This window comes from Microtus oregoni, unplaced genomic scaffold (genome assembly GCF_018167655.1).
Source record: "Microtus oregoni isolate MIOR12 unplaced genomic scaffold, Mior012 000005F_ref0000423, whole genome shotgun sequence".
NCBI classification, from domain to species: Eukaryota; Metazoa; Chordata; class Mammalia; order Rodentia; family Cricetidae; genus Microtus; species Microtus oregoni.
Window position 1 is genome coordinate 52,194,861 of NW_024543064.1, and position 24,001 is coordinate 52,218,861.

At 40.9% G+C, this 24,001-nt stretch overlaps 1 protein-coding gene across 2 annotated transcripts; it reads left to right on the forward strand.

The window, feature by feature from the left end:
* The first annotated feature begins 4,020 nt into the window (after positions 1–4,020).
* LOC121448885 (cytochrome P450 2J4-like) lies at positions 4,021–23,299 on the forward strand. Of its 2 annotated transcripts, XM_041653142.1 has the most exons (9): positions 4,029–4,392; positions 11,379–11,541; positions 14,611–14,760; positions 15,140–15,300; positions 17,702–17,878; positions 19,623–19,764; positions 20,200–20,387; positions 20,478–20,616; positions 22,814–23,299. In XM_041653142.1, exons 1-9 carry the CDS (start codon positions 4,183–4,185, stop codon positions 22,990–22,992), a joined length of 1,509 nt encoding a protein of 502 aa, XP_041509076.1. In that variant the 5' UTR covers positions 4,029–4,182; the 3' UTR covers positions 22,993–23,299. The 2 variants fall into 2 exon arrangements, with proteins under 2 accessions (XP_041509078.1, XP_041509076.1); XM_041653144.1 differs by lacking the exon at positions 20,478–20,616 and having other exon boundaries at positions 4,021–4,392.
* Positions 23,300–24,001: the final 702 nt, after the last annotated feature.

Here is a 24,001-nt window from a genome sequence, read left to right on the forward strand (position 1 = left end):
TTTAGTAATGTGGCAGGATACAAGATCAACTCCAAAAAAATCAGTCGCCCTCTTATACACAAAGGATATGGAAGCAGAGAGGGAAATCAGAGAAGCTTCACCTTTCACAATAGACACAAACAGCATAAAATATCTTGGGGTAACTCTAACCAAGGAAGTGAAAGATCTATTTGACAAGAACTTTAAAGCATTGAAGAAAGAAACTGAGGAGTATACCAAAAAATGGAAAGACCTCCCTTGCATTGGGAGGATCAACATAGTAAAAATGGCAATGCTACCAAAGGCAATTTATAGATTCAATGCAATCCCCATCAAGGGCACATCAAAATTCTTCACAGATCTTGAGAGGACAATAATCAACTTTATATGGAAAAACAAAAAACCCAGGATAGCCAAAACAATCCTATACAATAAAGGATTGTCTGGAGGCATTACCGTCCCTGACTTCAAACTCTATTACAGAGCTACAGTGATGAAAACAGTATGGTACTGGCATAAAAACAGAGAAGTCGACCAATGGAATCGTATAGAAGACCCGAATTTTAACCCACAAACCTATGAACACCTCATTTTTGATAAAAGAGCCAAAAGTATATAATGGAAGAAAGAAAGCATCTTCAACAAATGGTGCTGGCATAACTGGATGTCAACCTGTAGAAGAATGAAAATAGACCCATATCTATCACCATGCACAAAACTCAAGTCCAGATGGATTAAAGACCTCACTATCAGTCAGAACACATTGAAGCTAATAGAAGAGAAAGTGGGAAGTACCCTACAACAGATGGGCACAGGCGATCGCTTCCTATGTGTAACCCCAACAGCACAGACATTAAGGGCAACATTGAATAAATGGGACCTACTAAAACTGAGAAGCTTCTGTAAAGCAAAGGACACTGTCAGCAAGACAAAAAAAGCAACCTACTGACTGGGAGAAGATCTTCACCAACCCTGCAACAGACAAAGGTCTGATCTCCAAAATATATAGAGAACTCAGGAAACAAGACTTTAAAATGCTAATTAACCCAATTAAAAAATGGGGCACTGAACTGAACAGAGAATTCTCAGCAGAGGAAGTTCAAATGGCCAAAAGACACTTAAGGTCATGCTCAACTTCCTTAGCGATCAGGGAAATGAAATCAAAACAACTTTGAGATAACATCTTACACCTGTCAGAATGGCTAAAATAAAAAACTCCAATGATAGCCTTTGCTGGAGAGGCTGTGGAGGAAGGGGCACCCTCATCCATTGCTGGCGGGAATGCAATCTTGTGCAACCACTTTGGAAATCTGTGTTTCGGTTTCTCAGGAAATTCGGGACCAACCTACCCCTGGACCCAGCAATACCATTCCTGGGAATATACCCAAGAGATGCCCTATCATATGACAAGAGCATTTGTTCAACCATGTTCATAGCAGTATTATTTGTAATAGCCAGAACCTGGAAACAACCTAGATGCCCCTCAATGGAAGAATGGATGAAGAAAGTGTGGAATATCTACACATTAGAGTACTACGCTGCGGTAAAAAACAATGACTTCTCGAATTTTGCAAGCAAATGGATGGAAATATAAAACATTATTCTGAGTGAGGTAACCCAGACCCAAAAAGATGAATATGGGATGTACTCACTCATAATTGGTTTCTAGCCATAAATAAGGGTCACGGAGTCTACAATTGGTGATCCTAAAGAAGCTAAGTAAGAAGTTGAACCAAAGGAAAAACATATAGTTATCATCTTGGCTATGGGAAGTAGACAAAATTGCTGGGGAGAAAATTGGGATCTTGGGGGTGGGGTGGGATGGGGATAAGGGGAGATGGGGAGAGAAAAGGGAGAAGGGGAGGATGGGGGGGAACTTGGGGGAAAAGGAAGATTGGGATAAAGGAAGGTAGGATAGGGGAGCACGGAAGCACAATTCTTAGTTAAGGGAGCCACCTTTGGGTTGGCAAGAGACTTGAACCTAGAGTGGCTCCCAGGAGTACAAGCCGAGGTCCCCAGTTAGTTCCTTGGGCAGCTGAGGAGAGGGAACCGGAAATGACCCTAGCCTATAGCAATACTGACGAATATCTTGGATATCATCATAGAACCTTCATCTGGTGATGGGTGGAGATAGAGACAGAGACCCACACTGGAGCACTGGACTGAGCTCCCAAGGTCCCAATGAGGAGCAGAAGGAGGGAAAACATGAGCAAAGAAGTCGGGACCACGAGGGGTGCACCCACCCACTGAGACATTGGAGCTGATCTACTGGGAGCTCACCAAGGCCAGCTGGACTGTGACTGAAAAAGCATGGGTTAAAACAGGACTCTCTGAACATGGCGAACAATGAGGGCTGATGAGAAGCCAAGGACAAAGGCACGGGGTTTTGATCCTACTTAATGTGCTGGCTTTGTGGGAGCCTAGCCAGTTTGGATGTTCACCTTCCTAGATATGGACAGAGGGGGGAGGACCTAGGACTTACCACAGTGCAGGGAACCCTGACTGCTCTTTGGACTGTTGAGGGAGGAGGAGAGGAGTGGGAGGAGGGGGAGAAGGATGGGAGGAGGGGGAGAAGGATGGGAGGAGGGGGAGGGAAATGGGAGGCTGGGAGGAGGTGGAAACTTGTTTTTTTTCTTCCTTTTCTCAATAAAAAAAAAGAGATAGTGATATATGGGCTTTCTACTTGGTTAATATAGTAGGCACTTGCATTTCATGTAATTGTGTCTAGTCTAAGATACATACTTCCACATGTGGCTTTTGTCCCACATAAAAACTGATAAATCCTGTGTCATTTCAATTTTATTTATTTGCATTGAGTACTGATATACGCATATATACTTATATACTGGTATATATGGATATGCATAGGATGCTCAATTAAACTGCACAAATGCATATTTATAGATGTGAGCACTTGAATTATTTTTAAAAGACTTGATGAATGTGTGCTGCCTTATATGGGTAGGCTAAAGATCTTCAAACTTATTAAAATGGTATTTGTGGTCTATTAAGTGTTTTTAAAATTTTTTAATGTTATTTCTTTATTTAAAAACCATTCGTTGAAATTTAAGGACTAATGTTTCACAAAACTAAAATTTAATGTTTATACACATAGATTTTGATAAGGATTTTCTTCCAGAACACGATATAATGAAAAAAACTGATTAGAATTTATTTCAATTAAGTAATGGTCATGGGAAAAATAAAAATTACATGGCATACAATACTTTATGTTAATCAAAATTCCTCTTAGCAATATATCTTAAAAATACTTATTAAAGTAAATTATCTCCAAAAGTATTCTTAACATATAAATAAAAATTCTAATAAATGCTCTTACTGAGCTGTAATACACGTAAAAGAGACAGATTTCGTTTCAAAGATCTTACTTTTAAATTTTCCTTTTCATGATTAGGATTTTGGGAGGGAGATAGAATCACAGCAGTCAGTCACATTGTAAACCTAAATATTTCTAAGTTCTTACCTCTTCCAATTAAAACTGTAGGAAAAACATTATTTTAAAACCAGCTGTCAATAACTTCTCACCCTGCCGAAAGTCTCATCCCTGCTCAGGCAAAGTTCTGTGTCTTTAAAAATAAAGATTTCTGTTTAATATTGGCTCATACTTTTAAGAGGATAAATTTGCAATTAGCAGTTGCTTAGAGTTACGAAAATATAACCAAATGGTGTAACTATAGAACTAAAAGGTTACAGATCTAAATCAAAGCTACAAAAATATTTTACAACGAAGAATCCACCTTCAGTTACAGCTATGTGCATCTATGGACTGTCTACAGCTACTTGGGCTTTTATATCCTGTACATAGTACCAAAGTAGTTTACAAGAAAGTGCAAGTTATAATTACCAAATTAAACCCAAATTCTTTTCTGCGCTTAGTGTAACTTTCATTTGAAGGGAAAAGCAACAACTCCAAAGTCTGTTTAGCTAAGCTTGCAACAGGGCAGGGCTGAGAGCTCTGACCTTTAGGGGTAGGTCCTGCTCCAACTGGAAGGAGTGGCTAAGCCTCTGATTACAGAGAGAGGGTTGGACCTATAAGGGCGGGGTGTCTGTGCTCTCTGGCTTTAGGGCCTCCAAAGAACGTGGAGGGGAGTGATCTGAAGTGGACTGAGAGCACTGTAAGATTAGGAGCCCTGAGCCTCAGCTCAGACCCTGATTCCTGTGAATTTCACTTAGATACCAACCATGTTCGCTGCTGCTGGCTCCCTGGTGGCCGCCATCTGGGCAGCGCTCCATCTCCGGACTCTCTTGCTGGCTGTTGTCACCTTTCTGTTCCTGGCTGACTACTTCAAAAGCCGGCGCCCCAAGAACTACCCGCCCGGTCCGCAACGCCTGCCCTTCATAGGCAACATACTGCAGTTGGACACGGAAAAGCCGCACCTGGGGATCCAGCAGGTAGGAAGGTACAAGATTGTCTGGCTGTGAGCTGACCTAATCCTGAGCTAGTGGATCTGGCACTTCCTGGAACTAGGAGAGCAGGGGCAGGCAGGCAGGGTTCCAAGGTTCCTGTTCCTCATGGCTAAGCTCAGGACACATAGTTAGATTCTAAACATGCACGTTTAAGTAATATGCAGCTAAGCAGCACAGTTGCGGCGGATCTCAGTGAGTTTGAGGCCAGCCTGGTATACAGCACAGAGTTCCAGCACAGCCATGGCTACACAGAGAAGCCCTGTCTTAGGGTGAGGTATGGAGGGAAGGACTGAGGGACAAAGGGACAGATGGACAGAAGGGGGGGAGAGAGACGGGGGGGGGAGAGAATATTTGGAGAATTTATTATCCTTCTATGACATACTTCTTAGGTTATGGTTCCATTTAGGTTAGAGAAAACAAAACACTGTGTGATTTGAATTCATTAGATAGTCCAGGTCTGTATTTAATAGCAAATGATAATAGAGACAGATATGTCCTGCTGCTTTAAGAATTGAGTGTACTTGTTCTCCCTCCTTCTGCTCCTCATTGGGACCTTGGAAGCTCAGTCCAGTGCTCCTGTGTGGGTCTCTGTCTCTATTTCTATCCATGACCAGATGAAGATTCTATGATGATATGCAAGATATTCGTCAGTATTGCTCTAGGATAGGGTCATTTCAGGTTCCCAATCCTCAGCTGCCCAAGGAACTAACTGGAAACCTCATCTTGGGCACCTGGGAGCCCCTCTAGGGTCAAATCTCTTGCCCACCCTAAAGTGGCTCCCTTAACAAAGAATTGTGGTTCCGTGCTCCCCTATCCACCTTTCCTTTATCCCAATTCTCCTGTTTCCCCAGGTCTCCCCTCCTTCCCTTCTACCTTTTCTCTCCCCAACTCCCCTTACCCCCATCCCACCCCACCCCCAAGATCCCATTTTCTCCCCGGCAATTTGGTCTACTTCCCTTAGCCAAGAGGATAACTATATGTTTTTCCTTGGGTTCACCTTCTTACTTAGCTTCTTTAGGTTCACCTATTGTAGACTCCGTGGCCCTTATTTATGGCTAGAAACCAATTATGAGTGAGTACATCCCATATTCATCTTTTTGGGTCTGGGACACCTGACTCAGGATAGTGTTTTCTATTTCCATCCATTTGCATGCAAAATTCGAGAAGTCATTGTTTTTTACCGCAGCGTAGTACTCTAGCGTGTATATATTCCATACTTTCTTCATCCATTCTTCCATTGAAGGTCATCAAGGTTGTTTCCAGGTTCTGGCTATTACAAATAATACTGCTATGAACATAGTTGAACAAATGCTTTTGTCATATGATAGAGCATCTCTTGGGTATATTCCCAAGAGTGGTATTGCTGGGTCCAGGGGTAAGTTGAACGGACCACGAGGCGTGCACCCACCCACTGAGACAGTGGAGCTGATCTACAGGGAACTCACCAAGGCCAGCTGGACTGTGACCGAAAAAGCAGGGGATAAAACCGGACTCTCTGAACATGGCGAACAATGAGGGCTGATGAGACACCAAGGACAATGGCACGGGGTTTTGATCCTACGCAATGTGCTGGCTTTGTGGGAGCCTAGCCAGTTTGGATGTTCACCTTCCTAGATATGGACGGAGGGGGGAGGACCTAGGACTTACCACAGGGCAGGGAACCCAGACTGCTCTGTGGACTGTTGAGGGAGGAGGAGAGGAGTGGGGGGGAGGAGGAGAAGGGTGGGAGGAGGGGGAGAAGGGTGGGAGGAGGGGGAGGGAAATGGGAGGCTGGGAGGAGGTGGAAACTTGTTTTTTGTTTATGTTTTTTTTCTTCTTTTCTCAATAAAAAAAATTAAAAAAAAAAAAGAATTGAGTGTAAAGTCCAGGTCTCAGCTTAGTTGATTAAAGTGCTGCTCAAGAAGAAAAAAAATGAGGTGGAGGGTGGTGGAGGGACATCTTCTACTCCTCTTGACTGAAGTTTGGTTTAGCTGTTAGATCTCTCTTACTGAGCCTTAGTTTTTACACATTCTTACTGACTGCTCACCTACTGATGTTATCAGTTACTAAGAAAGCCACAAGCAAGTGTCCAGGTCCCCTGGGAGAGTTTCTCCACTGTCCCTGCAGTTCTGGAAGCTCTCCCCCATTAAACTGGGAAGTTTGTTTTGTGTAAACAGTAACATTTAAGATTGGCAGGTGCCATTTGATGACTTAACCATGTGGTTTTGTAATGTCCCTCCTTATCCAGAGTAAATTTGTTTTTCCTGAATTTTCTCTAATCTCTTACATGCTGCAACCTCCCCTTCAGTAAGTATGTGAAGGGCGTTTGCTTTTTAGTTCTTTTATTTTTATCTACACATAATACTAAAATTACATCCATCTGGACTGCATATACTTGGGAAATTTATTATTCAAGTCTCATCATTAATTGGGAGAGATAGAACATGTCTGTTTACAATTGACATGTAAGCATTGAAACTCAATGTTTTATTGTTTTGTGGTTTGTCTATTTGCTCTGCTTTCATTCTTTCATTTTTGGTTTCCTATCCTGCCACACGGGTTTCTTGGACACTCTCCAAGTAGATGCCTTTTTATTCATCTTCTCTCTCTTTACATCTCTACTATTGTCCTCCCAGCATCTGTTCTGTTACTCAATCCACACACGCAGCTCATGAGAGTTTGCTAACAGCATTTTCCATGTGTAGTGCAGCAACTACAAACATGGGGGAGCCCTCTCCCCTGTATGATGCACTGCCCCAGGTGCTGTCCCCAATCACTGAGACCCACATCCCACACTGCCCTGCTCTACAGTGTCAGTACAGCTGGAACTCAAAGGCAAAGGAGTCCGTTGTCTTTGCCCCTTACTCACCCTCCCATAGCTGTCTTTTTTCTGACCTTTCAAGTTCATCACTTCCTTTCTGACCTCAAGCACATTCTTCTTCCGACCTTCAGAGGAGACTGTAGCAGAAGGAAACCTCTTAGCTGTTCCCCTCCTCAGAATGCCTTTCCCTTCCTTCCCACACTGTCTTTCCCCTGTTGTAGACAACTAGGTTGATGATCGGAGGCACTTGCATTTTTAGATGTTCTCCTACTCCTTACTAGCCTTTGTGGTTTCCCTATAAGTATTAAAGAATTTTGTTTTGTTTTGTTTGTTGTTTGTTTGTTGTTGTTGTTGTTTTTTGTCTCACTCCTTTCAAGATTCAGTTTCCATATTGATTGTGGTGGTTTTGCACTATTTGGGGCTTTATGCTGTTGGGATCTACATGGCAGGCTTACATTTTGCTAGACTAGGAAGTTTCCATCATTTTCCAAGTGTTTTCTCATCTACACGTATTCCTGTTTTCAGGACATTGGTGCACAGCCATGACATCTATGGTGCTGGGTCTTGCTGTTTGCCATCGGCTTTCTCTGTGCTGTGCATGGGAGAGCTGCCTCTCCCCTCTGCACTGCTTCTCTGCCAAGCTCTGCTGTGCAGATCTCCACAGAGGCCATGGCAGCTTTCTCTCCTCAAATCGATGCCTATTCTGCTTATCTTTCTTTTCTCTGTTAAGATTTCCCACTATTTGGAATAATTTGATAATAGCCACTTTGAAATATTTATTTCTTCCCCTCTTTCCAACATCTGTGCCATCTCAACAAACCTCAGGTTCTCTTGGGTCTTAGTGAATGAACTAAGCAATGTCAGACTGGACATTGTGTGTCGTGTGCTGTAAACTGACGCACACACTAACGCCATGCTCTACTTGTCCAGGTAGCTTTAAGGCTCCAGGGCCTCACTTTTGTGAGTGATGACTCAAATGGAAATTTCAGCGTTTGCATTGTGAGTCAGAATAACCCCAGTGTGTGCTTGACACCTCTGACTCCTCAACTCAGCAGCATGAGCTGGCATGAAGGAAGATGTCTGCAAGTTCAGGGCCCCATCAGTATAGTGCAGCTGCAACTCACTACAGGAGGACGAACACCAGTGATCTTCCAGTAATTGTCCCATAGGGAAGGAATGTCCTTATTGCTGCAAAAGAAGGGAGGGAAGCAGAATTCTCTCCCAGGCTGATTTGGAGATTCCCTTCACAGTAGTTCATCTGTAGAAGTCACAGTTCACCTCACAGGCTCAGCTCAAGAGACAGATAGCAAGTAACAAGATGGCATAGATGAACCCCACCACTGTAACAACTTGATGGTCCCATTTGATGTTGTTCGACTCTGGGACATAGATGCAAAATGTTAAAAAAAAAAATCTCGGGCCTGATGAGACTCACTTTTCTTGTTCTTTGGCAAAACAAAGTAAACTTTGGTGGGATGTTTGCTTTTGGCAAATGCTATCATAAGTTACAAAAATTAAAAGACGTGCTTTTATTTTATCTTCTCAGGGTTAAAATATTTGCTCTATGTCTTGCTCCACAGTCATATGAGTTTGGGTGATAAGTCTAGTGTCACAGAAAGAGGTCATGGTGACACTGAGACTGGAAACATCATGCCAGTTCAATACTTTTTCATTCCTTTAGTTTGTATTTCCTATGGGTTTACATTTTGATCTGTGTATAATCAAATGACTTTAAATAAATATTATATAAAAATAAATTCATACAACTTAGATATAATTATTTTAATTATTGCTATGAGTAAATAATTCCCACAAGCTGATGCATGGCTTTCCCTCTGGGGTTTGTGCCCCCTTCATTCATTTTCCATGATAAGCACACATGGAGTCAAATTAGCGATCATCTGTTAGCATTCCATTTTCCACTGAAGGAAAGGGGAATCTGATTTCCCCAGGTTCTCAGTGGGATAATGGCAAACAAGTTCTTTTTTTTTTATTTATTTTTAATTGGAAAAAAAAAATTCTGCCTCCTCCCAGCCTCCCATTTCCCTCCCCTCCTCCCACTCCTCTCCCCCTCCCTCTCCAATCCAAAGAGCAGTCAGGGTTCCTTGCCCTGTGGAAAGTCCAAAGGACTCTCCCCTCCAGGTCTAGGAAGGTGAACATCCAAACTGGCTAGGCTCCCACAAAGCCAGAACATGAAGTAGGATCAAAACCCAGTGCCATTGTCCTTGGCTTCTCATCAGCCCTCATTGTCTGCCATGTTCAAAGAGTCCGGTTTTATCCCATGCTTTTTCAGTCACAGTCCAGCTGGCCTTGGTGAGCTCCCAATAGATCAGCCCCACTGTCTCAGTGGGTGGGTGCACCCTTCGCGGTCCTGACTTCCTTGCTCATGTTCTCCCTCCTTCTGCTCCTCATTTGGACCTTGGGAGCTCAGGCCGGTGCTCCAGTGTGGGTCTCTGTCTCTATCTCCATCCATCGCCAGATGAAGGTTCTATGGTGATATCCAAGATATTCATCAGTATGGCTATAGGCTAGGGTCATTTCTGGTTCCCTCTCCTCAGCTGCCCAAGGAACTAACTGGGGACATCGCCCTGGGCCCCTGGGAGCAAACAAGTTCTTGAACATACATGATTTGACTCAATACAAAAACTCAATACATATATCCTATAGAATAAAATGACCTTTAATTACTAGATGTGTTTCCTCACAGACTCATTCACTCAAGAGACACTAAACAAATGCTTAGCATGACAGGCACAACACAGGACAATCAATGGTCCAATGAGTCCTACGGATTCTGCTAATCAATTGTGATATCATATGAAATCTAGATGGATGGACAGCTCTGGGCCTAGCCTTTGATAGAATGATGTCACCAGTTCTGCTGTGCCTACAAGGAATGTTTAACAATCGTCTAGAGAAGTAAAGGTATGGACATTTTAAATCAGTTTAGATGACATCAAAACAGGATGAGGACAGTGAAGAAGGTGGCTCCTTGTTGAGCATGTGGGGACTCTACTTCCTTCCACCTCATAGTCTCTTAGCTTCCTCTATAGTAGTTCACAGAACTATTACAGGAATATTATATAAATAAGAGAAAGTCTTGTAAGGCTGAAGTGGGCTGTGGTATGCAACTTAGATATTAGCATTTACTTCAAGCTATCTGTAACAATGGGACCCCAACATACAATGATCCTGAATATGCCTCTTATGATCGTTGTATGTATAAAATTACTCAATATATTCCAAGTCACTGTTAGGATGTCTTCTATGAGTTGAAGCTCATTCCATTTTCTTTCTTTTCCTTCTATTCATTTTTAAATATTATCAGAGCAGACTCCTGAGAACCCAGGTCGATCTTTGCACATTAGCCAGGATTCTGTGACATGAATGCTGCATGAGCCCATCAGCACTGCCTCTGGGTTCTGAACCTCCATCTTTTTGTTGCTTCTATTGTCAGAGCCCTCTTCTAAATCACATTCTAATATTTAAATAAACAGTTATTTTGCTATTGCTTCTGTTATCATAGCTATTTATACAAAAAAGCCAGCAACAGATATTTTCAATTACTATGAATTCCATGCATGCAGGCCATCGAGGTTGTTCAGTGGGTTAGGGCACTTCCTGAAATACTTGGTAATCTGAATTTGATCACCTGGACAAATATGGTAAGAGGAGAGAACAGACTCTCCAAAGATGTCCACTGACACACACACACACACACAAAACCAATGAATAAAATGATGTAAAAATATTTCTTCCTTATTCTATGCTACCTACTCTGTGCATACTACAAGGTATGCTCACACAGTGAGTCACAAGGTGACATACACTGTTTCTGCCTGTTCTGACTGCAGAATGCCAGAGTTAGAGAATTTGCTTATTTACTGAAATCTATGTACTAATATATTCATACAGAGATACACACTATAACATCATCCACTCATTGATTCATATTAATGCATCTGTATGGTAAATCTCGTTCTTGAAGTTGATTTGAGTTTAGGACAGTTCAAAGAAAAGAAAATCAAGACCATTTATACAAACCAAGGTGTATCATTTACAGGGAAATAAAGACCTATCATCATGATTACCATTTGCTACACATATGTCTGCCATCCCTGGACACAGAGTTATGAGCACATTTGCCTCTAACTATTGAAATATGTTTCAGCTTGTGAAGAAGTATGGGGATGTTATGAGTCTGGATTTTGGGATCATGTCTTCAGTGATTGTAAGCAGTCTGCCTTTAATCAAAGAAGCCTTTACTCAACTGGAAGAAAACTTTATGAGTCGCCCTAAATTTCCTATGCAAAGACATGTCTTTAACGAAAATGGTAAGATTTTCATGTGTTGTTAGATATGCACTGTAATTTTTTTCCTTCAAAAATTTACACTTCCTCCCCTCCTCCCATTCACATCCTGTTCCCCCACTGACCTTCCTCACTCCCCTTCCCTCCTTAAGAGAGGGCAGGGAATCCTGCCCTGTAGGAAGTCCAAGGCCCTCTGCCCTACATCCAGGCCTAGGAAGCTTTGCATCCCAAGATTAGGATTCCTAAATGCCAGTACATGCAGTACAAATAAGTCCCAGTGCCTTTATCAGTGGCTTCTCAGTCAGCCCCCATTGTCAGCCACATTCAGAGCATTCTGTTTCATCACATGTTCATTCAGTCGTGGTCCAACTGGATTAGGTGGGATCCCATTAAAACAGGCACACTGTCTCAGTGGGTGGACCAATCCCTCGCGGTCTAGACTTACTTGCTCATCTTCTCCCTCCATCTGCTCTTCAACTGAACCTTGGGAGCTCAGTTCATTGCTTTGATGAGGGTCTCTAACTCTATCTACATCCATAGCCAGATGAGGATTCTATGGTGATATTTGAGATAAACATTAGTGTGATAATAGGGCAAGGCCAGTTCAGGCACCCTCTGCTCTGCCGCCAAAGGACATAGCTGGGGACATCCCCACAGTGTTTCCTTTCTACTTCATCTTGCTTATATCTGCTTATACTGTATCATTAAAGTCATGAGGATCTCTAGGCTCCTAGCCAACATTACAATTTGTTAGTATGAATACCTTATATTATTGTCAAATAAAGTCATAAGTTGAACACAGAATTTGAAATCTGTTAATCCAACAAAACAGCATTTTAGGCCCTTTCTAATTACTGTTTGGAATAATTCTAGATCAATTCACTGTGTTGTCTGTTGTAAGAAGCAGAGTGCTAGACATCTGTCTTAGAATTACTTTACTGTGATGAAATACCCTTATCAGAGACACTTGGGGATGAGAGGGTTTATTCGGCTTATGTGTTCATATACACTATTCATTCCAAATGAAATCAGGACAGAAACTTGGGGCAAGGACCCCGAAACAGGAGCTGGCATAGAGGCCATGGAGGAGTACTGCTTTCTGTCTTGCTCCTCATGCTTTATTCAGCCTGCTTTCCTAAAGAAAACAGGAACACCACCCAGGGTTAGCAGCATCCACGTGGGATAGACCCTTGCACACCAAATATTTATTAAGAAAATGTCCTAAAGCCTTGCCTACAGCCCTATCTTATGTAGGCATTTTCTCAATAGAGGCTCCCCCCCCCCCCCCGTAGAACAATTTTAGCTTATGTCACATTGATATAAAGGCAGTCAGTACAGTAAAAGTTAATACCAGGGATTAAATAGTAAAGCAGTATCAATGCAGAAGGTGTTTAATCAAAGATTTCTAACATTGTGTGAGGATTCTGGAAAATCTTCTCTGAGTAAATGATATTCATTTAATGACCTGAAAGAATAATTAGTCAAGGGAATTTAATATCCTTGAAAGGATGAAAAGGAGAGATGTCTTGAGGAATGGAAAGACATCCAGTGTTGCAAGCATGGTATTTAAAGGACATAATTAAGTTCTCTTGATACTTCTGAGCTACATCAGAAAGAGCACAAGCAGTGTTTGCTAAATGTTGATTTTTATTCTAACAGCCCGGAAGACTTCTCAGTGGTTTCAAGCAGAGGAGTTCTTAGGATATCAGGTAGAGAGAAGAGGAAAGACATTAAGAAACTTGTTTTAGATATGAAGGGTGGAAGCTTACACTCTCCAGTTGCTAAACTAAACTGTGAATTAGACCAGGGTGATGGCATTGAAGCCTTATAAACACATGTCCAGGAATGCCAAGAGGATGCCAAAATGACTCCATGATCTAGATGCCAGGAAATCAGGATACTGAGATACTCCACCAGAAGTTTGATGGCTAACCTTGGTTGTCAACTTATCTGCATTTGGAACCAACTAAAATCCTCAAAACTGGGTAAACAAATGAGGAGTCTTGCCTCTTTGGAATTTTTGAGGTGAGAAGACCTATCCTAAATATGCATCATTGGAGATCAGAAGACCCACCCTAAATTTGGGCCACACCTTCTGGTTGCAGCCCATATAAAAGGATATGGAAAAAGGAAACTTTTGCCTTTTGTTTTCTTGCCCATCTTCTCACTGGCAAGTTCAGCTATCCTGCTGATGAAAAATTCCTTCACTGGCATGAGAATCTACTTTTCTAGGATTCCAGTGTATCCAGAAAGCTAGCTGAGACATCCAGCCTCATACATGAAACAATCATAGCATTATTGGCCTTTCCATTAAGAGTCAGCCATTTTTAGACTAGCTTATTCAAACTCCAATAAATACTGCTTTAATATCTCTAGATCCATTCTATCACTTCTAGTCCTTAAGAGCAGTGGGACAACACCCTCTTGGGGGTTAAACGACCCATTCACAGGGGTCACTAAGACTGTTGGAAATATCAGATACTCACAGTATGATTCATAACAGTATCCAAACTATTGTTGTGAACTAGCAAAAAAAAAAAAAAAACAAAAGTACATGACAACACAAGGAACTGTATTAATCGTTGCAGCATCAGGAAGGTTGAGAACCACTGCTTTAGAGAACCAAAACTTGTACAGATTGTGGTACCGGTAATGGTTTCAGGCATTTTGCTTGACATAGATGACAAGGCATATATATGCATATTAAACACAAAGTGTAGATGGTTTGGTTCTGGGGATAATTAGATTCGATCACCTCATTAATACCTAGTTATCATGTTCCTTAAAATTTTACTTTACCCTTGCATCTCATTTTTCTATCCATTGTAATAAATCTGAAGTCTTCTGGTAATTACTTTTGGGTTTTTCTAAGAGTATTAAAATTAAAGAATATATTAAAATTACTTACTAAACAGCGACGTTGTAAGCCACCAGATGCTAGCCACTATGCTCCTTGCATTGTGCTATTGTCTCTAGACAGCTGTCAAGTCTGTTATTGGCCCTTCTTCTTTACATCATACATGTGACCATCCATTTGTCAGATAGTTTTAAATCAGAATCACAATGCTATAACGCTGTATTGCTTCTTTCCAGGACTGATCTTCTCCAGTGGGCAGACATGGAAGGAGCAAAGAAGGTTCGCTCTGATGACTCTGAGGAACTTTGGGTTGGGAAAGAAGAGCTTAGAGCAGCGCATGCAGGAGGAAGCTCAGCACCTTGTAGGGGTCATAAAAGAGGAGGAAGGTGGGCATTCCACAGGGCAGGAGTGGGAGGCTGTGGCCCTTTTATTCATTGAACAGAATCCACCTAAGTATCTAAGTGCTTGTCCTGGACTGTGCACTGTGCTGAGCACTGAGCATTGAACAGTGAACATGTAGCCATGACCTTGCCCCAGAGTTTGCAGCTAATCACACAAATGGTCATTAGATTCGCTGCTGCCTTAAGGCCTGGTTGTTAGTCTGGTTTTCCAGATATAATCAGATTCTTTAGTGTATGTTAAACCTCATATCAAGCTAATCCAGAGCCTCTTACATAGCTCTCTGTTATGTATGTTTCTCTGTCATGTGGAATTAGAAAACCAATATCTTCAAAAGATGCATCTTTTTTCTTGATCTACCTCCAGGACAGCCTTTCAACCCTCACTTCAAGATCAACAATGCTGTTTCCAATATCATTTGCTCCATCACCTTTGGGGAGCGTTTTGAGTACAATGACAGTCAGTTTCAGGAGCTGCTGAGGTTACTGGATAAGGCTGCGATTTTGACTTCCTCAAAGATGGTCCGGGTAAGCACTCTAGTTTCTTTTTTTGGGGTGGGGGGGGAAGAAAATTGGACTAGGGCTAATTCGAGTACAAATAGGTTCTTTCTTTTGATTTCCAGGAATATTTGAAGCTAAAATATGTCTTTGAGTTGAGTTTGTTACTAATTTATGTCTTGATTTGGATGTTTTCAATAAGAAAACTTACTGTGTACAAAAAATGTTTCTAATATTTGAATGAAGTACCAACATTTATGTGGGATCTATGCTTGCCCAAATGCTGCTCTTTTTAAAGGAATGGAGATATTTATTGTTGATTTTGCCTTTATGTCTCCCATGTGTTTTCATATCTCACATGCAAACTACAGGCATACTTTCTAGCTATCCTCCTCTGTACATGTTTCTCTTTAACTTGTCATTGTTCTTTAGTCGTTTCTCGGTGGTTAGACATCCGGTTGTTTCTAAGTTAGTTAGTATTAATAACACTGTTGTGAATATTTTAATTGTTCATGCTGCCACATCCACTCACTTTTCTTGTGTTTTCACTAAGACATAAACCTTTACCCCCATATTGTTAGGTGGTCTGTCCCTGTGCTCATTCCTGTACAAATGTCCCTCTTAGACTTCTCTTAGATGTCTCAGAAATGCTCTGATAGGTTGCGCTTTCATCTTTATTTGGTTCTAGAGTCTTGACAATTTTCTCAATGTTTTTTCAATGAGCTGCTGTTAGTCTCTTTGTATTTTTATAGTTTTTGTAGTGTTCCTTGCTATTTTTTGTTTTGTTACACTGTGGTATATTTAGATATGGAAGATTATTTCATTCTTGTGTATTTGCTAAGACATGGTTATTTATTTTAGAGAAAATTCCAAGTGCAGCTAAGAAGAAAATATTTTTGGTTTCATTTGGATGAAATGCTCTTAAGATGTCTGTTAAGTCCATTTTATTTATGGTACAGTTGAGCTCTGAAGCTTCTCTGTTGGTTTTTGCTTGGGATTGCCTATGCTGGAATGGTAGTGGAGTACTCACATTGCCATGATTATTTCATGAGACTCTGTGTAAACTTTATATTCATTGTTAATTGTTTTATGGAATTTGGAGTCCCAAATTATGATGCATGCTTATTTACAATTGTTCTAACTAATGAATTCCTTTTATGAATGTGTTATGGCCTTCTTTATCTCCTCTAGCTAATTTTGAATAACTTGTTTCTAGTTTCTGTTTGCTTGCTGGATTTACTAAGGTATTATGGAGAGAGGTTAAGTAGTCATGGTAATTATGTCAGTGGTTTGTTTGTTTTGTTTTGTTTTTCTGGTTGCTTGGATTCCTTGGTTTTTACTTTACTTCGATTACTAATAAGGATTTGCTTGTTTACTGTGCTAGACATGATGGATTCCTTCCTGGCCCTTCTTTATCCAGCTGTTCTCATACCATTTATTCTTCCCTGTGCTCTCATGATTGAGATTCATCTTTCTTCCTTCTCTGTGTTCAGCTCTCACTTAAGTATCTTCTTCAGGGCTCTCTTGATGGTCATTTCAGTCACTGCATGTCAGTGGGAATATTTCCATTAGAAATTAATTATTTAAATTTAACTACTGTCCATATTGTAATGTGTACATGTCGGTGTGGATATTGGGCTTGTGCAAACAGCACCTTTACTAACTGAACCATCTCCTGGGATAAACCACTTACAACATTAAATATTGCTTCTTTGATTTATGGTTTTGATTTACTATGTTGTTTCTATTTAGTCATGTTTAATTGAGGATCTAAATAACTCTTGCATTTGAATGTCTTTTTGCTTTTCTAACTTTGGAAACTTTCTGTTATAATTTCATTTCATTTGTTTTCCCTCCCTTTACTTTTAGTTCAGCTTCTGAAATAAAATCCTGCACATGTCTAGGTCTCTTGATTATATCACAGTTCTTCATTCTGCCTGTGGTCATAATTTCCATTTTTTGTTGTTTATCTTGGAGTGCAGCTTCTCATCAGCAATTCTCCCTTCTGGATCTTCTCTGTGGTGGAGACTGTTGGTGTTTTCTGCTTTGGTTTTTTATTTGTCTTCTTTTGATTTGTCTTGTTTTGCTCATGGTTCAGCTTGAAAATGTCCAACACTTTTATTTCTTGTTTGTTTTGATAAAATCTCAGTTCCCTTGCTGAAGTTTTTTCTGTTCTGCCCAATTTTTATCTTTATGCTGGTTCTCTCCTATTTCCCCTGTTTCCTCCGCTCGGCTGACTTTCACCTCTAGAGCCCACACTGGACTCCTTTGCTTCTTTGTATCTCCTTTCAATCTCTCATCATCTTGATCAGAAAATGCTTTAACACCCAACATTTGACATATTCCAGGATCTTGGGAGGCATCAAAAATATACACTATCTTGAAACAGAAAGTGACTTTATATTGTCTCCATGATCTTCTCCCTAATTAGCTCTATAACATCTTCCCGTGGATAATGAAACATCTTCCTGGATCACACCAAACAACACTGGCTACCTGGAGACAACTGAAATCATATATTTCTGATATAGTTGAAAATCACCGCAGAGACTGGAACCCTGATGAGCCAAGAGACTTCATTGATGCTTTTCTCACGGAAATGACAAAGGTGGGGAAGACAGTCTCTGTGTCTTCTTACAGAAAGGGTGGGGTAAAATAGCTTCCAATTGATTGAGCAGCAAGCTAGCACAAAGGTAGGGATTTGGCATAGCAGAGATTTATTCTCTCATAGTTCTAGATTGGTCCTGTAATCCTGCCAGACAGACAGCCGACTTTGGGAAACAATAGAAATGACATTGTCTTGTTTCTCCCATCTCCTAGGGGACATTGCTACTTGTTTCTGTGGTTCCCAGCTTCATCTTCAGTGCCAAGATTATATCACTTTTTCCTTTCTGATCCTTTTACATCTCATTTCTCCTGTTCTAACCATGGAGGCCCCTCTCATAAAGATAACTCAGGATAACCTTTCCTCATGAAATGGATCATATCCTGAAGATCTATTTTTGTGCATTGAGTAACATGCCATGGTGGCAAAGATGACAAGATGAACATATCTGTAGAGATTTTGAAGTATAACACAGGAGTAATATTTTATAAATACATGATAACATAACTTTGTTTGTTGGGGTCTTTAGAAATAAAGGGTTGGCTACCATTTGGCTAGAGGTTCTGGAAATGCCCAGATTCTTCCTTATTTTTTCCTTCTTTGGTCCTTCTCCCATATCTGAAGGAGATAGATGCAAAAATATAAGTAGCAGTTAAATTTCAGAGCTTTATTTTGTTATGAGTTGGTCCAGTGCTGGTTACCCTTCCCAACTCAAACCCCACTGCAACAGACAAACTTCAGCTATGTAAGTGGTAGCATTTATAATTCATATAGAGCTGAGGCTTTCCCTGGACTCCATATGAACACTATTCAATAATAGACCAAGGCAAGAAGACGCTGAGCAAACATATTAGTGAGCTGTGGATTAGTGTGACAACATTATATGGGAGCAACAACTGAATAAAGAAACATGTCATCTGGCCAAGCTTCAGAACATTTCAGTTCATCAAGGTGAATGGCAAAGCAGCTAAGCTCTTGGGGCAAAGGGCTATGGTGGAGGTTTTCACATCACAGTGCTTTAGGAAACACAAAACAAGAAAGGAACCATGGGTTTGGTGTAACGCTAGGTGTTACCCACTCCTCCCTTCAGGTAGATGTTATCTTTCTATTTTTAAGAACTTCCCCAAATACTACCAGTGCAAGGAACCAGTATTTAAAACATGAACCTCTGGGGAAGCATGTTGGATTCAAACCATACTGAAAAATGTAAGGTCTTGATCCTCTTGGTCTGAACAGGCCTCTGGGAAATACTTATCACTAAATCTGTCATAGAAGCTTCAACTTACTTGATCATGGGTTCCTCTTCTGCCTGGGTCACAATGGTAAATGTGTATGTGTGTGTTTATTAGCTTTTCTCTTATTTCAACTTCCTGATATAATTGATTTAAAAAATTTAAGCCCAGAGGAGGAGGCAAATACTTTACCATATGAAGTACAGGCTTGAGAACAACATTATTTAGAGCAGTATTAACAAACTGATACTTCTAGAGGAAGTGAGAAAGGTGATGTTTTGTCATAAAGAACTATTGATGGAATCAGTGCGGTTTTGACCTTGCAAGATGATGCAGATTGGAGAATCAGTGAACACAGAAAATGGATATTCATTTTTCTGGTACCAGCGAAGCCAACTGTTGAATATCAAGATAGCATCACTCTGAATGATTTAATGCAATTCATTCTCAGTGGATCAGTGTTATGAGACAATCAAAAGTTCTCTGATTGAACACATACACACTGTCTTTTCTAGCACCCTGACAAAACTATTACAAGTTTCAATGAAGAAAGCCTCATCTGCAGCACTCTGGACCTCTTCCTTGCTGGAACAGAGACAACATCCACGACCCTGCGCTGGGCTCTGCTCTACATGGCTCTCTACCCAGAAGTCCAAAGTGAGTTGTGGTGACAGCACCTAACCAAGGCAGAACGGGTTCAGAAGATAGGATGGGGGAATGGAAAGTCGCATGCATGAGGCGATGTGAGACTCTGAAGGTAGACAAAAACCAAAGTGTACTGGTAATAAACTATCCAGTAAAAAAAGTATTTATTTATAGAAGTCTGAATAGACACTGATATGAGCTTAGCCATAGACATACTGATTACCTCTTCAGGATATGGAAACTCATACCTATGCTGTAGGTTTGAATAAAGTTATAGAGTTTACACTTTTCTAAATCAGATTTTCTAGGGGGTAGAGAACTTTATTTCCTCAAAATCATGAGATTAGATGAGATAAAAAGCATATACATTTTGAAAGACAGCTTTCTATATCTTTAGAAGAAAACATTAAACTTTAAAACTTAATGGAGCCTCCCGTTTCCTTGAAGAAAAAGTTCAGGCTGAAATTGACAAAGTGATTGGCCCGAAGAAGCAGCCCAGCCTGAATGACCGAGACTCCATGCCCTACACCAATGCTGTTGTCCATGAAGTACAGAGGATGGGAAATATCATCCCTCTAAATGTTCCCAGGGAAGTGACAGTTGACACCACGCTGGCTGGATTTCATCTTCCGAAGGTAAGTAGGCTAAGAAATGGAAGTTTGCTAATCATCAACCCTCTGTGTGTCTAGTCCATATGTTACTTGAGTCTTTGCTGCCTTCCCTAGGGCTCCATACTTCATACCAATTTGACTGCACTGCACATGGACCCCAACGAATGGGCCACCCCAGATATCTTCAATCCGGAGCACTTTTTGGAGAATGGAGAGTTTAAGAAGAGAGAATCTTTTTTTCCTTTCTCAATGGGTGAGTTGTGATGAGCAGGAGGGGGTTCAGAGCTCTACCTTATCCCTTCTCTTCTTTCTGGAATCGGTACAGATGCGCCTTTCCATGTACCTCCGTTTTGCAGATGGTTTCAGTCAGTACCCACATACACACACATACAGTGTCAATCCGTCCTTGTTTCTGATGGACATTTGAACTTCCTTTGTTCTGTTCTCTACCTCAATGACAACACAGTCCTACTCCATGCCTTTTTGAGACCAACAAAGCTGAATTCCCGCCATTGTGTAGACATTTTGAGTTCTTTTTAAGGGATGGCTTCTTACAATGAAGAGAGTTGAGTTTGGGTGTTTTTAGTTGTTAGATAGTTTTAACTGGCATTTGCTTAATGTGAATAGGCTTCTAGCCCATGAACAATCCCTGAATAGGTCTTATTTTTCTAAATTGGACCCAAGTTGTTAAATGTCCTTAGTACATGTTTCTGCTGCACCTGACACGCAGGAAAGGAAGTGCAGTGATGACTCTTTCTCCCTTGTGCTTTCTGCCAGGCAAGTGATTAAAGACTTCAGTGGCAGTAGTGTGGAATCAATAACCAAATGTTCTGGCATATTATAGATATTGATATTATAGATATTGACTTCTATATGTAATTTGGCCACTCTTTAGTTTCATATCTGTGTTCTAACCTTTAACCAACAAAAACAAGCAACCTGAGAGCAGGAAAGTGTGGGACAGAAGATGAAGCAGAGCTTCCCCTTGAAGGATGCATCCCACTGCAGCCTTCCAAGCTGGAATCAGTGAGCACTGCAGAGAAAAAGATGCAGACCTAGACAAATGTGGTTCTCCCAGAGTTCAGTGTCCACCAGGTTTTCTCACACAGAAGCTTGTGTTTCCTAACACTGTCTGTAGAAGGTGACTAAATGCTGCAATAAGGCACACTGAAATGCTTGATATGATCATTAAGTTTGCCTGATTATCTAAGGCAGTGTCACATCTCATGATGCGGAGGCTTGAACCAGGAGGAGACTGCATTTGCCTGCACAGCTAGTGTTGATCCAGAGCTGGTGTTTCTTGGGGCTGGGCTGCCCTGGGTTTGTTCTGACCTCTTTGTCTTTCCATCTGGGACTGTCTGTCGCTTTGCTCACTGTTCATAACTCATTTTAATAGGAAATCTGATAAGACTCTGTCCAGTCTTCCTGTTTATAAAACATTATAAAGAATTGAATACTTCACTTATTCTACTCTTCTAAGTTAACTCTCTCACACATTCAGATATGTCTCTCACATTTCTCTCCTGCTCCCCTTACAGCAAACCCTCTGGACAAATATGAGTCACATTTTCAGGGTTACACAGCACTTCATGAGTAAGCAATAAAAAACAGAGCCATACTGATCATGCAGTTTCTCTCAGGCTATGAAGGTCATTCTGACTGTGCATGGTGAGTAAAGTAAGCTCTGAGTAGTCAGGGTTCCCAGACAGAAAAGGACATTGAAATTCAGCCTTTAAAAAAAAAAAACAGTTGCTTTAACCTTGAGGTAGAAAATACAGAGAGAAGTCCCTTGCTGAGAAAATTCTCTCTCTAATGTTGTTTCATGCCTGATTTTGAACCAGCAATAAACACCTGGGAAATTGCCCTTGCATATTTGTCTCTAGGGGCTACCAGATATTGATATCCAGAAACAACCAGATTGTTTTCAATATGTCCTGAAGTTTAAAATTAGCTGTTGTTAAGACTGAGGACACTATTACACTCCTATGTCAGTCTGAGTAATGAGAAGTATCCTATATGCCCAGTAGATGGAATATTTTCATGAGATAAACATACAATCAGTGGGGAAAATACCCATAGCTGACACATGAGAAAAACTAAAGACAAATACAACCAGTCATCTACAGCCAGTGACCTCATAGTCTTTTCCAAGTGGGACTTCCCATCAGAGAGTTATTAGGTCAATCTGTTAAATACGAGCTGTCATCATCTGCGATATGATTATCATCGCCTGTGACACCTCTCATTGCTATTGTCCCACTGAAGACCTTTGATCCTGGAGTTCCAATTTCAGTGGAACATTCCACATTCAGACACATATGAGACATAAACTGCTGGACACAAAGCCCTGTGACAGTTCAAGATTTACAGAAGGAAAATGGAAATGCCAGTCCCTGAAGGTACTAATGCCAACTAAGAAAGTATCTCGTCTTCTGTTTCATTTCCTGCAGGAAAGCGAGCTTGCCTCGGAGAACAATTGGCCAGGTCTGAGCTCTTTATTTTCTTCACTGCTCTTGTGCAAAATTTTACTTTCAAGCCACCAGTCAATGAGAAGCTGAGCCTGAAGTCTAGATTTGGCATCACCGTTTCCCCAGCCAGCCACCATCTCTGTGCTGTCCCTAGACTGTGAAGTCAGAGACAGAAAGAGAAAGGAGAACAGGAACTACCTAGCAATCCTCTGAGCCACTGGGGATGCTCATATGTGAAGGGAGAGAAGGAAGGTAAACAGGAAAGGATGGGAAGATTAGGCTACGGTTATTGGATCAATGTCCTGAACTGCTGTGTCCTGTAAATTGGTGGTGGATATGTCACTTATATATCTTTTCATCTAAGAGTTGCAAAGAGAATGATAGTTCCTCCTGTAAAGAAAGTGTTGTAAATATGAAAGGTGGGATAGAGACTGCATGGAAATCATTAAAGTCATATCATAAATTGTACCTTCAGTTTGCTTCCTGCCTCCTTCATAAATGTGCATTGGCTTCTAGATGTTGAATTGTTTCTTGTGAAACTGTTACAGAGATCTTTTCTCCATCTCATAGCCTGTGGAGGCTTGCTGAGAACAGAACTTATATACACTTCTTTCTGGAAAGGTGCGCTTTGAGGTCATTTTCTTAGCTGTCAGTAGACTCTCCAAAACTAAATAGAGTACAGGGTTCTCCTAAAAATTTAAGGTACCTAAGATGAGACTAAATTTTACTTAGGAAATAGACCTGCTTCTGTGCACAAAGTGGATGCATATTTCCCAAAATGATTCTTATTATACTCAAGTGCCCCCACAGTGCCAGTTTATGCCATTAAATTTATAGGCTGGCTTCGGTCTACAATCTGGAATATGTAATTTACCAGATATTGCTCCATGGAGTGGTGAGAGACATATGTTCTTGTTCATATGTTCACCCAGGCACACAGTTAATTTTTTTACTCAAAATAGAGCTGAAAATTACTTGTGAAATGAAGGGTATCAGGCAAAGGCACACTGAAAAACCTCTGTTCTGCACTGGGGATGGATTCTTAAAAGAAATCCGATACTAGCTCAGAACGTGAAATAGATGGTTCTTTATTTAGGGGTAGACTCACAAATCAGAATCCTCTGTTGAACAGGGATCAGAAAACTAATCCCGTAACCAGAACAAAAAGGC

Bases quoted from the DNA above. Each gene is read 5' to 3' on its own strand.
- LOC121448885 (XM_041653142.1), top strand. From the start codon at position 4,183: ATGTTCGCTGCTGCTGGCTCCCTGGTGGCCGCCATCTGGGCAGCGCTC. The intron at 11,542-14,610 runs GTAAGATTTTCA...GCTTCTTTCCAG, and splicing joins ACATGTCTTTAACGAAAATG to GACTGATCTTCTCCAGTGGG. The intron at 14,761-15,139 runs GTGGGCATTCCA...ATCTACCTCCAG, and splicing joins GGTCATAAAAGAGGAGGAAG to GACAGCCTTTCAACCCTCAC.